This window comes from Sprattus sprattus (genome assembly GCF_963457725.1).
Source record: "Sprattus sprattus genome assembly, chromosome: 5".
Lineage (NCBI taxonomy): Eukaryota > Metazoa > Chordata > Actinopteri > Clupeiformes > Clupeidae > Sprattus > Sprattus sprattus.
In genome coordinates, this window is record NC_137924.1 from 44,588,118 (window position 1) to 44,605,189 (window position 17,072).

Sequence of the window (17,072 nt, forward strand, 5' to 3'; positions counted from 1 at the left end):
TCCACAATGATACTGTGTATTCCTGCATTCTTGGATCTGTTGTTTCAATATCATTTTGATTAGAGAGGAGAGAAAAACTGAGAGATAGAGAGACCTCATGAATTATTGGTCTGAGTGTGTGTGTGTGTGTGTGTGTGTGTGTGTGTGTATAAAAATGAGAGTGAGAGGATATGAGAGCATTTCCCAGAGATCATCTGGAATCCCTAGAGTCTTTTCTGACCATTATCCTGGTATCAGAATGTCCATTTCCATAAGAAAAAAAACACGGAACACACAATTTAACTGAATGTTCAATCAATCTTTATCTCTTTGCTGTGGTAGACCTGATTTGTATGGGGGGGGGGGGCTAAAGCTGCCTGCACCCTACTGAAGGTCAATAGGAGAAGGCAGGATAACAAAAAATGCCATTCCTGTGCAGAACAAGCTTAAGATGTATGTGTGTGTGTGTGTGTGTGTGTGTGTGAGTGTTTGTGTGTGCTATATGTGAGTGTGTATGTGAGAGAGTTCATGAGTGTGCATGTGAGCAGAGATATGAAGACGTTGTCTTTGTGTTTGTGGCGTGTGTACGTATGTGTGTGTGTGCATGGGCGTGTCCACTCCATTGCTCTGAAATCATAGCATATTAAATCTTCATGACATCAAATTCAATTTGCATGTGATTTAGCTCCATTCTGACTAATTTAATTCTGCAGTGACTGAGAAAGCCACACAAGACATGAACAACCGAAACATCTGCTCGGACAAACCATAATTAAGAATATTAGGTCCCTACAATGCCCTAATGACCTGGCCATTTGCGTGTGTGTGTGTGTGTGTTGTGTGTGTGTGTGTGTGTGTGTGTGTGTGTGTGTGTGTGTGTGTGGTGGTCCCTATGCATGTTTGTATGGTTGAATATGCATGTACGCATACACATCCACATAGAACTGCATTTTAAACTTTATCAAATAAAATGCATGGCCTGCATAAATGTGCCTGTCTGCTGGTGTGACAGAAAGTGAGCCAGGCACACACTGACAAGTCACAGCACTGACCAATCGGGATAGAGAATGCTCATACTACACAGAGTAAAGAAAATAACTTCTGGGAACAGTCTCTTAACACCCAAAAGGGAAATGTATCAGGCTTTAGTAATGCTGTTGTGTAACATCCTTATGCTTGCTAAGGCTGTCCTTGCTGCTGTCACCAGTAGTATTTAAAGGTAGGGAAGTAATAGATCAGTCTCATTTAGATATACATATCATATTACATCATAGGATGTATTTTGGAAAGCCATTTGGAGAAGAGAGGGTTCACAAACAGGGATCTACTTTATTTTCTGGAATGCTGAGTGCCTGTACGTCTGCACATGGCTTCCTGTGTGTGTGTGTGTGTGTGTGTGTTTGTGTGTGTGTGAGTGTGTGAGTGTGTGAGTCTGAGCGAGCATATGTCATTCTGTAGCATGTGTGCCTTTCAGAGCAACCAGAGAGTGTATGAGGGTGATTTTCAGTGTGTGTGTGTGTGTGTGTGTGTGTGTGTGTGTGTGTGTGTCCGTGTTGGCTTGTCTGATGTTTACCACTAATACATTATGGTCCAAATGGAGCGGGACCATTGCCACCCCTCTCCATTTACCTCACTTTCAGGAAGGGCAGAGGATTACTGGACAAGGTGGATAGAGATAAAGTGAGAGTGTGTGTGTGTGTGAGTGTGTATGTGTGTACATTTAGTGCTGCGCTAGCCTGCGCATGACACAATGACAGAATAACCCCAGGCCCACAGCTCTTGAGACACCTTCCCCTCAAAAACAGGCCCCATTTACACACACACACACACACACACACACACACACACACACACACACACACACACACATAACCACAAACACACAGTCTTGCCAGTCTTGCTTGATACCTATCACCCTGCATATTTACCCTGCGCAAAAAGAACAGGACATATTTTCGACCTCATCATACAGCATCCAAAGTAGCTTGTGTAAACATAGGCACAGTCATAGGCACAGTTGCTGAGGATACACTCACACACTCACACACACACACTCACACACTCTCACACACTCTCACACACACACACACACACACACACACACACACACACACTCACTCACACACACACACAGATCCTTTCCCATGTGACACTACCCGATCAGCATTCTGACAGTCGTGTTGTATTTAAAGCATGTCTTTAAAGACACAAAATCCACCTCTCCGCTACCCTGTTCTCTCTCAATTTCAAAGAAATAAACAGGGACGTGACAGAACAAATAAACTATAGATAGACTGCTTGGGTCCGTTTATGAGAGTGTGAGAGCTCATGTGAGGGGATCGAGCCTGTGTGTGTGTGTGTGTGTGTGTGTGTGTGTGTGTGTGTGTGTGTGTGTGTGTGTGTGTGTGTGTGAGTTCCCGTGCAGGGAGGCCAGGGTGCGGCCACTCTGGGCTGCTGCAAATCCCCGCAGTGAGAAATAGCGCAGCGATGTTGTCATTGTAAGGCCGTCCATCAGAACAACAACAGTAGAAGAAGAAGAAGAAGAAGAAGAAGAAAAGAAGAAGAAGGAGGAGAAGAGAGGTGAGGCAAAAAAGAGGAAAGGAGTTGACTCTCGTTCAGTTGAGGCCTTCTGCACTGAAGTACATGAATATCGAAAAAGAACAACAAAAGAAATGAAATGAAATCTCTGGCATTTTTTAGATGCGAAAGAATGACTAGTGACTCGTAAGAGAGGGCGTGACAGGACGTCAGGGGTCAAAAAGCACATCCTGTAAAAACACACTTTCCTTTCAAGACACTGCAGTAAGAATGCTGTAAAAAAAAAAGACACAGTGTGCCAAACCGGATAATGGGATACCCAGATGCTGTCCTGAATGGTTGGTGACTGTGTTTCTCTCTGTTTAGTTTTATCATCTATTACATCATTTTAAAGATTCAGACAAGTGCATGAGTCCACAGGACAAGTACAAACCTGTTCCACTTGCTCAAAGGGCACCCCAGACAGAAGGCTTAGGCATGGTGGTCAGATTTATGGAAAGTAAATAAAAATAGTTTAAAGTACAACATCTGACTTGTCACCATGACAGAAACATACATGTAAAACATGATCTGAGGTGTGTAAGTATAGAATGAGCCTCTTCAAACATTATGGGGTTTCAGTTGGTTTGCCTTCATGGCTATAAAGCCAACTGCTGAAGCTGTTAAAGGGAGGTGGGCAACTGCTGAAGCTGTTAAAGGAAGGTAGACAACATTCAGGGTCTGAGAGCAGAGGCCCATCCTACAATCCTTGGGTTTATTTCTACCCGCTTTAAAGAAACACTATGCAACAATTTGACACTTTTTGAGGTATGGTTTCAAAGGCAACTAGTTCTGGTACCATCCTCAAATACATTTTGATAGCATATATTCAAGTAAAGGACAGGTAAACACCTGTGACTTTCCCACTAGCCATCCAGGATATGCCCTTTGTAGTTCTGTATACCGGGCTGAAATAGCCTGCAAAGGTTTTTGCATGTCTTTTAGGTAGTTAGCTTGCTAGTTTTGGAACAGAACTCCTTATTGCTGCTTTAACTTTCCTAGAAACCTTGAGTCCGCAGACAGGGCTGTCCCTTTTGTTTTCTGAAGCTGATCTGGCATTGTTTGGGTTAGATGTGCCAACATCAACAAACATTCAACACACTTCAAAAATCCAGGATATCTAGATTCCATCTTAACCTCAGATATTTAAATCTGTGATGGGACAAAAAAGCAGGTCTGACAAACACTTTCACACTCACAAGTCGGCCTTCTGGAGGCGGACATATTAAATTCAACCGCTGCCTAGTAACAGCTAATTACAGCGCTGGCTAGTGTTCCGCTAATGACTTCCCATGTGCTACCCTTCACACTGCGCGCTGGCACCCTTTGCCCCCCTCTGGCACCCAAAGCCCCCCTCTGGCACGCCACCCAGCTCGCTGGACGGCTCTAATTGGTGCTAAGCGTGAGGGGTTCGCAGGGCCTTTTGATTCACTTCCAGGTCATCTGGAGATTTCGTTGGAAGAGGTATGGGGGATGTCCCTCTCTGGGGCAGGAGCCAGGGCGATCGCCTTCATTCATCTGGGTGCCTTCCCACTTTCTCCATCCGGTCGCATGACAGTGTGTGTGTGTGTGTGTGTGTTTGCGTGTGTGTGTGTGTGTGTGTGTGTGTGTGTGTATGTGTGTGTGTGTATGTGTGTGTGTCATGTCAGAATCTGGCAGTAATAAATCAGAAAATTTTACCTAATCTGATTTCTGCATTCCTGCAATGGAATCCTAGAACAAATGGCTAGTGAAGAGAGAGACAAGGTACTTCCCGTCAAAAGAAAATGGACAAGGAAAGACCATATGTGGAGAGGGGGGACGAGATAAAAAGTGGTAGGTCCCAGCTGCGCTCCTCACTCTCCACGTGCATTCTGGGATATTAATACCTCTCTCTCTTCATTCAAGTCAAACAAACATACATCAAATATTTTTGATATTTGATAACCAACAGCCGATTAAATTACACCCCTCTCTTCAGTGTTCCTGAAACAACATGTTGATTGGCTGGAACTGCTTATGGCTCTGCCTAAGTCACTATGTTTGTTTCCCATTTAGTCAGGACTGTGTCTGAACACTGAGCACACACACTGAATGTGCAGCTGGAGGATCATGAGGAACAATTAGCTGAATTTGACAAAAAAGTGTATTGAATTAGAATCACGTGCCTCACCTTTATTATCGACATGTTCCATTTAACTTACACCTCTCAATTAAACACACTTACAGTACATGAACATAGACTTGAACATAACAGAGGGCCTTTTGTGGCGCAGAACTGAATAGAGGAGCTCGCCCTCCCTTCCTCTCTAAAGAGCAATTTACCTGCTACAATAAAAATCCCAGTGAAAGCATTCGTTTGAAGAGGTATAATGACTCACTCTCCCAACGTGACTGCTGCCATAACAAACATACACATACTCCGACTGATGCAGAGCCCGCTGCTTTATCAAAGCTGGATGTAATTGCCCGTAATTGAGTACTTTTCAGACTTAAAGCGAGATCCCTTGAGCTAAACTTTTTTGTATTCTTTATAAAGCACCCCTTAAATCGGCACGCAGCAGGCTTGAAGGAGGGAGTAACGTGTCTACCCCAGGGAAAGAGTAGTCTGCTGGGAATGCGGTCATGCCATTTTCTTTTTTCAAATCTCTCATTTGAGGAGCGTCTGTTGGCTCGTCCTATGGCAGTGAAAGACAGGAATGGCCAGAGAGTGTAGCCCGCCGGGCACCAAGGGTGGGGTCAGATGGAGGGGGCCAGCGTTTGCTCACTGATGTAAGAATAAACGCGCTAACACTCCAGGAAGCGCTCCGACTTTGCACCGACCTCACCGTCACCCGGCAACCGCGGGGTTGTGTTCACAACAAAACCATGCTGACACTCACATGTGAGAGCAACTGGTGGGCTGGGTGGGGTGGGGGTTCAGGCAGGGGAACATGCACTCATACACAAACACACACTCACACACACATACTGCACATATACTCACACAAACTCTCTCTTTCTTTCCCTTTCTCTCTCTCTCTCGCTCTCTCTCTATTACAAGCATACCCAACCACACAATCTCTCAGTGTTTGCTTCTCTCTGTCTCTCTATCTTTCTCTATCTATCATTCATTCCATAGACACATGCACCCACCCACCCACCCACAGACACAGACACAGACACACACACACACACACACACACACGCACACACACACACGCACACACACACACACACACACACACACACACGCACACACACACACACACACACACACACACACACACACACATAAACAGCCATACACACACTTTACACACTCAGGGCCCAAGTTGCACATGAACTATAGCTAATTTAATAATGTGGCAAAATCATTTTGCTAATACAATACCATGAGCAACATCCTAAGTGCAAATATGTGAAGGCCAGCCCAATGCTCCCACAAGCCATACGATAGCAGTTTTCGTCTTAGAGACATAAAAAGAACAACCACGGAAACATTGAACCCTTTTCTAATATTATTGCTTCTAGAATAGAATCATATATTCCATTTGTGCATCAATGTTTTTAGTTAAGCAAAATGTACAAAAACAACAAGGCATGTCAGACAACTTAGAAAAGTCTAAAAGGCCTTGGACCTTAGAGTGTTAAGTTCATGCACATTGCTGGTTGCTTTGCTCATCGCTGGTCATTGAAATCAGGGCCCTCACACATGGAAATATTCCATCCAGGGGGAGGCGGAAACAGGACACTGAAATCCTGCTGGCCAACGACTGTTTTGTTTCCACACATCTGCGTGAAACTAATCTGTTTGTTTGAGGTGAGTTCACGACTGACCCAATCTCCAAGGGGTCAGGGTCCTGAGGGCACCTGAACACTCAGCAGGTCGCTTTGTGAAAAATGCGAGAGGAGCAGCTATCTCGCTCGCTGAAGAGGGTCCCCACTGTTTAACACCTCTCCAGACCCATAGGGGATATCCTGAGGAACACCACACAGATGACAGATGAGTTCAGAACCTGGGCCTGAGTCATCACTCATATCACAGGCCCCATAGGTCGCTCTTCTGTGATCAGTCTGCCACCTGTGGGAGTTGCTATTTTTACTTTTTTTATTAAATCTCTGTTTTTTTTTTTTTTTTACTTCAGTTGCATTCAAATATCTAGCTGAAGTCAGACAGTGATGTTTGGATGGTCAGTCCTCTCATCAGACTCCAGAGTGGCTAATCTCTGTTCCATCCAGAGTTTAATTTAGAGGTGAGAGAATTTAACCCCTGCTTTTTTCAAAAGGGTTACAAATGCCTGCACTAAAACTAAGATCTAGGTTCTGCATCATCAGCAAAGCAGAAAAAATTGGATCCGTTTTTGTCTGGATTCAATCTTCGCACCACATTATCACACCAAGGATTACTTTCTATCACTATCACTTTTAAGTATTATCCTTCCAATTAATACACTGACAAAATACCATTACTGTTTAAAAAGTACCTAAAATAAGTCAAATGTCAAGGTATGTACATCTATGTCACAGCACCAGTATGTAACACATGGTTACTGTGTGTGTGTATAAATGGAGTATGTTTTCCTCACCAAGCTTTTATATTCCAAGGAAAGTGAGATGTAGAGTAATATGAACCTGCATCTACTTTTACTATTGGAGGAGGAACTGGATGAATATGTTTAAATATTTCTAACTATCACACTAGGGGATTTGTGTGTAAAGTATATATTGTATAAGAGTTTAGTGTAAGCTACTGTTTTTAGCATAACATACTTGCTAGTGGTTCATGATGAGTAGTAATACAACACATATTTTTAAACAATGAACAAGCTTTGTGTTTGTGTGTGGAACAGGTAGTGTTGCATGGCCAGTAGTTGTTCTTAGTTTGCTGAGTGTGCTAGTGTGAGCTCTTAGGCTATTTGCTGCCTTACTCAGACAGTATAATGCATTTGGCTTTTAAATCTGAAACAACCCCCTAAGCCTTAGACCTCTAAACCTGTAACTCACAGCACTTGGCATTCTGGGCATACTGGCAGAAATACATCTAAACACACAAGTAGTTCTCTTTTCATCGTCTTGGAAACGGCGTTAGTGTTGTTTGTGTTTGTGTTTGTGTTTGCGTGAGGTTGTTCATAAGTTTTTATTTTATTTACCTTTGCAGATGAAGCATTTGATGTGGAAGTGTCTGTTCTGCACGCGCAGCACCTCCCCCTTGCAGGGCTTCCCGCAGGTCTGGCATGGGATGGAGGAGCCCCCCCCTCCTCCAGAGCTCCCCGCAGACTTCTGCTGGTCCAGTGGACTGTGCACGGCCTGCTGGTGGAACGCTGGAGACAGAGAGAGAGAGAGAGGGAGACAGAGAGAGAATGAATGGAGGAGAGAGAAAGAAAATATATAAGTGTGTATCTCAGAGCGAGTGGAAAAGACACAGGGGGAGAATGAGAAGCTCTGGTCGAATCAGCACTGAAACTTCATAGATACAATGAGTTCACACCCTGCCACTGAACCTGAGACAGATATCCAAGCACACAGATGTATCATGCACACTGAGGACACCAGTGAAGCATACACCAAGCTGCTATAACCGCTGCCATCCCACACACACAGAGGACAGAGAGCCCCTGCATGTGGCCTTATTGCAATGAACATCTATTACAGCAGGTATTTCTCTTGGAATACTGTCTCTCGATGTTCCGTCTTATTACATCATGAGCCTGCATTCTTATTCCAGCAGGTATTTCCCCCAGTCAGACGTGGTTTCAAGTGCAGATGCACACACACAAACACACATACACACCCACACAACACACACACACACACACACGTGAGAGAAACACGTCTGTGGAGTCACTGAGCTTTAAATATTACCCCTAAGGCTTTTAACAAATTCCACTGAACTGTTAACTGACACAATTCATTCCCCCTTCTTCTTCTTCATCTTCATCTTTCCTTCTCTTTTTCTCTCTCTCGTCCTCCAGCTCTAACTTTCTGTCAGTATGATACCTCCTTTTAAACAACCCTCCTTCTGCACCTTACTCTCTCTCCATTTTCTGTCTCATTACATCATGAGCTCACATTCTTATTAGCAAATGTCACCCACGCTATAGAGAAGCCCTTTGTGTGTCCTGGGGGAAACGCTTGTTTTGAAAAGGGGTGTGATGGCAGACAAAGACAAGAGCGACTGCCGGGGTATATACCCTGCTGCATTCAGTTCACCACAAAGGGACTTCACTTTGATAAAAGCCTCAGAATCAATGTTGTAGCACTATACTGTGTGCCTGTTTGAGCCCAGCCAAGGGCCTTTTCAGAGACGAGGGGGCCTGTTGGGGCTAGCAGGGACTTCTTGAAGGTCTTGGGCGGCGGTTAAGGGACATCTCCTGTGCAGTCATTCATGGCGTGGGGCTCCATTGTGTGTGAGCCAGGTCCGGCTCTTTCAGACATGAGAAAAGAGCACCGCTAGACGTTTTGACTCAGTTCCTTTTATTGGGCGGGAAATGAGATCAAGGGGTTTCCTGTGCGAGTGAGCATCAGCACCGGATCAAAGTCACGAGGGGACAGAGCCCAGTTTGGTTTAAACCACAGATTCAATCCTCACACAATGGATGACATTCAAGCTTTTTTTTCTTTCTTTTTTAAAACAGCATGCATGTACAGTATGTAGTCAGAAATGCAGCTCGAACCACACCCAGTCTCCCACACACTCCCTTCAAAGACACTTAAAAGTCTTAAATTATCTCTGAGTTCAACCACTGCCCCTTATTTTGCCTCACACATTGTCATCTGGCTGGTCCACACACAACAACAATGCAGTTGACCCGGACTAGAGCTCTTTTGTTTTCTTAAGCCATCCCCAAGTCTCATGAACATTGCTTTCAGACAGGGATTTAAGAGTCAAACATACAGTACAGACCGGCCTGTCTTGAAATAAATTCAATGATTTGAGATGGAGCCCAGGACATAGGTAGAAGACACTCTGGCAGGGCATTGCAAACCAATGAAGACAGTCACCATGGAAGGCAAGGAAGGGCTGGAATGTTTATAGATGTTTGTGTTTCTGCTGCTCCTGGTTCACGATGGGAGCCGCGTTCCGTGTTCTGCAAGACCAACCAAAACACACACACCTCTGACCCCAGTTAAGATCGCAAAAGCAACTCTGCTCTGCACTTCCAGCTTCCTGAAAGTCCCTGATAACTTGATACTCCTCATCTCAGCCCACTTCCCCCCGTTCCCCCTTCACCCTTTCTTGTTTCCTTTCTTCTCTTCTCTGTTGTTTGTTTTCTCTGGATCCCACATGTGTTATTAAAACAAGCCTTGATCAAAAATTCCACTTATCCTTTTTGATCGTTCCCGTTCATCCAATCCGGTTTTAGATGACTATTGATGAATTTTGATCGGGGAGTTTTTCAGTATCATGCAAAAAGACAGCTGTGAAGAAGTACACAAATCACGAGGGGAGCCAACTTTTTTTCGTTTGTTGTTGTGCTCCATGACCCATCTATAGCTACTAGTCATTAGCTACATGACCCATCTATAGCTACTAGTCATTAGCTACATGACCCATCTATAGCTACTAGTCATTAGCTACATGACCCATCTATAGCTACTAGTCATTAGCTACATGACCCATCTATAGCTACTAGTCATTAGCTACATGACCCATCTATAGCTACTAGTCATTAGCTACATGACCCATCTATAGCTACTAGTCATTAGCTACATGACCCATCTATAGCTACTAGTCATTAGCTACATGACCCATCTATAGCTACTAGTCATTAGCTGGTTGGAATCAGAAACAATAAAGACAGGAATTTGGGGGAGAGGAAGCTGCGGACAACTCACAAAAAGCAGGTGGGTGTGCGTGGTGTGTTTGTGTGTGTGTGTGTGCGTTTGTGAGTGTGTGTGTGTGTATGTGGGTGTGAGTGTGTGTGTGTGTGTGTGGGTGTGTGAGTGGTTGAGTGGTGTGTGTATGTGTGTGCGTTTGTGAGTGTGTGTGTGTGTGTGTGGGTGTGTGGGTGGCTGTGTGGTGTGTGTATGTGTGTGCGTTTGTGAGTGTGTGTGGGTGGCTGTGTGTGTGTGTGTGTGTGTGTGTGGGTGTGTGAGTGGCTGTGTGGTGTGTGTATGTGTGTGCCTTTGTGAGTGTGTGTGTGGGTGTGGTGTGTGTGTGGGAAGGGATGGTTTATAGGAGCAGCTTGGCTTTATTTAAACCAGCATGACACAGTCTTCCTGAAGGTGGTGCATCCAAGGAAGGCGGCATGTGAGGAGGTTGACCCCTCAAGCCAGGACCAGCATGCATTGCTGCCGTGCACCTGTCCAGGATCCTGTGCCACTCGTGCAAGGATGAATGAATTCCTGTTGAGAGAAGGCGCGCCGAGGGAAGGGTTCCAAACAGTAGCTTGGCGTCGCCTTCTTACAAATCGAACTGCCTTCAGTTTGGCCTTCAGACTCTCAATGGGACTCGTTATTGGACGTAGACCAGAAATGTAATTGAAAGAGACGAGATTTGCATTACACTCCACTTAACACAATGCTTCTTTTTGATGTCAGCACTTAATTCAACTTCCTCATCTCACTGGTTGAGACTCGAACTTCTATTGAACAGAAAGCTCCAGGACCATTCCCTGGTGAAAACTGAGCTGACATTCGCTAGAATTTGGAAGTGGCACATTATACAGAGGCACCCCACCGAGAACCCTGACTGTGCTCCGAGACAGAGCAGAAAGAGACGTTTTTCATTCGCCCATGGCCTCCTGACAGCTCCACTCATCAGGACCACAAAGTGAAGCCTCCAGTGCGGCTCTTTCAGTGACACTGAGCACTAACCACAAGGATGTGGAATGTCATGCCACTGCTTTTTGATTACTTATTTATGACTCTCTTTTCTCTCACTGTAACTCTCTATTGACACACACACACACACACACACACACACACACACACACACACACACACACACACACACACACACACACACACACACACACACACACACACACACTCACACACACGCATATCTAATGGCTGTTACATTTATACTCACACACACACAACATCAACTGTTATACTTCAACAACAATGGCAGGGTCTGAGTGCCAAAGCAGATTTTGCTCTCTGCATCTACACACAAGTATTTTCAACTACATAACTCACTACACACAAAAACAAGGGCCTCTCACTCATTTGCCATCCGCATCTTCACAAGTATTTCCAACTACATAACTCACTACACACAAAAACAAGGGCCTCTCACTCATTCTCTCTCTGTGTCAGTGACGGTGAAATACAAAGCCCTGTAATGTAGTATTAGGATGCCTGGCATCGGCTCCACAGGCTCATATCTCCTACCCTGCCTCGGGGCTGCTGGCGCCTGCCCTGTTGCCCTGTTGCCCTGGCTGGCACAGGTGTCCCTGCCATCAATCACCCCCAGCCCTCCTCCATTCCTCTGATACCTGTAGTAAACCCCTGTGAGCACATCCATGCAAAGGTCACAATAAGGGAACAATCTGGCGTATGCAGCAGAGGGATGGATCTGAAATGTCGCAGAGCACAAGCACATTCTGCTGGTCTACACTCTCTCTCACACACATGGACACACACACATACACACACACACACACACACACACACACACACACACACACACTCAAGGGAAAGGTAATGCGCCTATGCAGAAAAATGTCCTTCCTGTTGCCATGGGTCCATCTGGATATTACAAGACAGTAGGCTACAAGACAGTTTAAGCCAATGACAGAGTGTGATTACACACAGCACAATCAACTGCATGGAGCTCATGTACTGTATACTATATACGAATGCATACACACATGCGCCCGCACACACACACACATTTGGCAGTAGGTGTGCAGGAGTCGGTGTAGATTCAGGGAGGTGGCCGTCTCGGAGTGCCACTGCAGCCTATAAATAACTCCCACAGTGAGTCCGCGGGGATTCCATCATGCTCTGCAACATTCCAGCCACAGCCATCCACCTGCCTTACTCCTCTCTGTGACCAAAGCACTCGGGTTACCCGGGTTACTGCCCCGGTGGCTTCTGACAGGTGGTTCGAAAACAGTCAGGCCCACCCCTTTGGTTTCTTCATCCCCTGACCTAGTCGATTCCAAGTTATGTAATAAGAGCACGGCTGCATGGTGGAGACCATGAGGGTAATTAAATGGTGCCATATAAACCACATTTCCCTTTGATGGTGAAACATTACATACTCATGTGACCTACCATCCATAATAAAGATAGAGAGTATGAGGTTATGGATGACAAAACTGAAAACAGTGTCATCCAGAAAGGAGTATATATCTTTGTAGATTACTACCAGCTGAAATAGCTTCAAAAGTACAAGTATACATAGATGTAGATACTACTTCAGCACAGAGAAGGGAGCTGAATTCAACACTTATTAGTCACAGAAGACAGTAGTATCTTTTAGATGCCAGTGATCACCCGTAGATCTTTTTTTAACACTGCTTAACCAAAATTAGGTTAATGAGTTTGTTTGCCCAAACCTATCAGTTGATCAAATATACCAGAAAGGTCAAAAGCAGTGAACTGCTGACAGGCACATCTTATTTCATAGACTAGCGAAAGTTTTCCCACATAAAGTTTCTCCCTCTGCCCATCCCCTGTTCTCCAGTTTCATTTGCAGTGGCAAGTTCCCAGATCCATTTTCAGATCCCAGCCCGACCTCAGTAGCCCCTTATGACCCTGCAGAGGTCACATGGGAAAGGACTATGCTCCTTGACCTTGCAGGAGAATGAGGACATAACTCAAAGGCGGGTCAAGCCTTAATAAGACACACCAGGGAGTGACATACCGAGTGAGACGTTCATGAAAGGGACTGAAGGCAGGCATGCTGTCTCAGAGCCTCTTACATTCACCACTATCAAAAGCTCCACTTGTCTACTCAGTGGCCTATTTCCATCCATCACACACAAGCATCTGCCACAGGAAAAAAAAACAAGAAAGATGAAATTCATATTTTCACTCGTCACCATGGAGATCACACAGGGCCACCTTGTCGAGAGGTTCTGAATGTTCTGCGTGCCCAAACCAGCTGCCGTTTAAGGGAACACTGTTTACTCTTTTTCGTGTCGTTCCCCGGCAGGGTAAAAAAGAGGGTATTTGTTGTCACATAGTGGATTCCCCACACTCCGAGCGTGTTTGACAGTCTTCTAAATGGCTGTTGATGGTTTGCCGAAAGCATCAAGCACAAGCAAACACGCCATAAAAGCTAATGGGGTTTAATAGCCCAGCTGGTCAAGGGTAGTGAACATGCGAGATGGGGGGTCTTGTTGCGAGGGCGGCATTGCTGTTACTGACGAAAATTTGCTGATAGATCACCGCTTCAAACAGATGCGCCACTAACACCCTAAATAAGAGAGGATGATGAGGAGGGGACAGAGAGGGTGAAACTGAGTTCAGGAGCTCATCACACACAGATGATCGTCTCCAACCATACAAAGACTTGAGCAGGGCTTAAAGGAATGCTGAATGACACTACCAAACACGAAAGCAGCGCGGCTTGTCCATTCGAACACATTCCATACAAAAGCAAATCCATTCCAGCTGAGCTAGAGAATCCGGGTTGGGATACGCATCAACCTGAGAGGGGGTGAGGTCTGGGGCACCCACTCAGACCACTCAGACGTTCAGTCACTGGAGCTAATGCACAAAGAGGTGGGGAGAAGGCAAGTTGGGGCAAAGACCTGCAGACAGAGGTTTGATGATGCAGCAATAAATAAATAAATAAATAAACAAACAAACAAGTATGTAACCACAGGAATGAATAAATAAAAACACAGCCAAGGAGGCCAAGGATCAACATTTAAGTGTTACGTGTCTTGATGTGTGTGTGTGTTTGCATGTGTGTGTGTGTGTGTGTGTGTGTGTGTGTGTGTGTGTGTGTGTGTGTGTGTGTGTGTGTGTGTGTGTGTGTGTGTGTGTGTGTGTGAAAGACAGAGGTATCTAGCGTGTGAATGTGAAATTTGTGTTGCAAGCATTTGAGTATTATTCGTTCAATTTACACCCTTGCAATAGCCTTGACAGCCTTCTTTGGGAAAACACTTCTGGCTGCTAGGGCTCAATGTGTTCTGTTTTAAATGTGTCTTTACGTAACTTTGCATTTTGTGTGTCTTATGAGCAGTCCATCTCTTCTGTAAACAGCTTAATTGGGTACCCTGAGACAGGTCTATTGTAATTTGTACTGTACAGTAAAAGTATGTTTAGTTGTATTATGTGGTGTATGTAACTGGGGTGATATATATTTCCTTGAACTTCTCAACAGTAGAAATGTGGTTGCTAGGTGAAGGGGTGCATTGTGATGTATATTGTATTGGATGAGAGTGTAAAAATATCCTGCGCTGCATGACTTCAAAAAGATGTACAATATTAATATAAAACAGATGTACAATATAAGTATACCTGAACTAAATGCATTGATATAGTTGTGTGTGCTCCACCTCGTCCATATGAGCGACTAACGGCAGGGTTTGTTTATTCTTCTGCCTGTCAGCATGAGGGGTGACTGTCTCAGTGCCTGCTGGGACCAATCCAAACATTACATCATACTCAAGATGCACTGCCCTTGGGGTAGGCAGGGGGCCTGAAGATTGTGGGGGTCGGGGGGCATATAGGGTATGACATATAGTCACTCAATAATTTCTCTCGGCACGGAATAGTATCATCACTGCCCACATAATGCAATGGAATAAGATAGTGAGGCAACCTGGAGTAATGATGGTATGAAGTAAAATATGTATGTATGAAATAAAACAAATACAATGCAAAGTAAATTAACTGTATCTCCCTAATGGTACACAGACTTGCTTGCACATACCAGTGCACATAAGATGTCTGTCACACATGCCATCGCTCATGTCCCATGTTATTTTAGTTTGCATGGGCACGTCTTACCAAGACACTTTGTGGTCTCACACACAATTTAAGGCATGGTAAGCACAATGGTTTTAGAGGTAATGGCACAACAACTATGAAAGGATGCGCAAAATATTATATGTAAAACAATCATCACACTCATAATACTAATTATCACTGGCAAAATCATACACCCAACATAGTCCACAGCCTCCCTCGCCATCATATTCAGCACACACACACACACACACACCCACACACACCGATAATAGGCTAGTGTCCAAAGTGTCCATATTGCATAGACCTCATGGCGTGTTGCGGCATGTTCCTCTGTCCCTGTGTGTTATTACATTATTATAGTTCTGCGTGGGGTGTGTTTGTTTTTGTTCTAATCAAGAACATTCAAATGTTCCAATAAAACATAAAGGGTTAACTAGAATAATCTACTACAGCCTGAAATCTGTGACATATGCTTAATTCTCAATTAGCCATTTACATTTCCAGACAATATAAAAAATATCTGTATTATAACAGCCAATGTAGCTACAGTTCAACTTCTATGACATCTAACTATAACAGAGCATTTGATATATCATAAAATAAACTATTTCCGAATTAACACGTGAATACAGGTGCAAGGATAGTGCACGTTCTGATGTTAGACGTCAAGTACAGATTGTGGTAACTCACAGCAATGTCAGCCAATGTTACGGCGTAAACAGACACAAATGTAACAATTTACCTTTTTCCTCCGGCATCTCTCCTCTATTAGAGTCAAGTTCTTTTCAACTGTTTAAGTCCGATAACGCAAAATGGTTAAGTGTTCAGGGCTTTAATATCCAACGTCCGATGTGGAACATTCTCCAGTGAGCTGTCGCCTCGGTATCTCTGTGCGCGTGTGTGAGAGGTTGAGGTGACGGTGTGTGAGAAAGAAGCCACAGACGCTCCCTCTGTCACTGCGATACCACAGGAATGAGAGGAGGGGAAAAGTCATATGACTCCCGAACGCCACCCGTGAGTGACTAAATTACAGTCAAGCTATTGCAGCAATCTGAATATTATTAATAGAATCTTCTAGAGCGAGGAGGAGAAAAGACACAAACAGACCCACACTGCCTCGCTGACATATCTCTGACGGGGCGTCTGCCGCGAGGTGCGCGCTCGTGCGCACTCTGATGGGATTGTTTTTAGAAGCATCTCTCTCTTTATATCTCTCTCTCACTCTCGCTTTCTCTCTATCTCTGTCTCTACAGGAAGGACCGTGACTGCCCAAATTCCACTTCAGTGGGCATTCTACTGTCCGAGTTCCACACATGGATTTCGTTCTTTATGTAACAAATGCCGTCTGTTCGCCACAGCCTTTCCACCGCGGAAACGCATCCTCATGATGCGAGCCATATGTGCAGTTGAGGAGGAAATGCAAAGTTAATGTTTCGCTGATGCCTCTTAGTAGGAGTAGCACTTGTCTACTTTTCTTTTCTCCGTGGAAATAAACTAAATTATGAATTGGCCTGCAGCAAAGTGAAGAAGCTGCCTTCAAAGTCAGGGAGTGTGGAGAGTACAGTATATCAGAGGATGGTAAGGGGTAGATCACAGGGTAGTAATGTAGGTTAAGAACAGTGGCATTTCCAGAGTTTTTTTAATTAGCGTGATTCAAATGAGCCACACACAGGAGG

The 17,072-nt window shown here is 44.6% G+C and overlaps 1 protein-coding gene across 1 annotated transcript in view; it reads right to left on the bottom strand.

The window, feature by feature from the left end:
* The window catches only part of ablim2 (actin binding LIM protein family, member 2), a 59,157-nt gene extending 42,668 nt beyond the window's left edge, over positions 1–16,489 (bottom strand). The window contains exons 1-2 of the mRNA XM_080839863.1: positions 16,139–16,489; positions 7,668–7,838 (exon numbers count right to left, since the gene is read on the bottom strand). Of these exons, the coding sequence (XP_080695989.1) occupies positions 7,668–7,838; positions 16,139–16,154 (187 nt within the window). The 5' untranslated portion in view covers positions 16,155–16,489. The remainder of the gene's footprint in view (positions 1–7,667; positions 7,839–16,138) is intronic.
* Between the last annotated feature and the right edge of the window lie 583 nt (positions 16,490–17,072).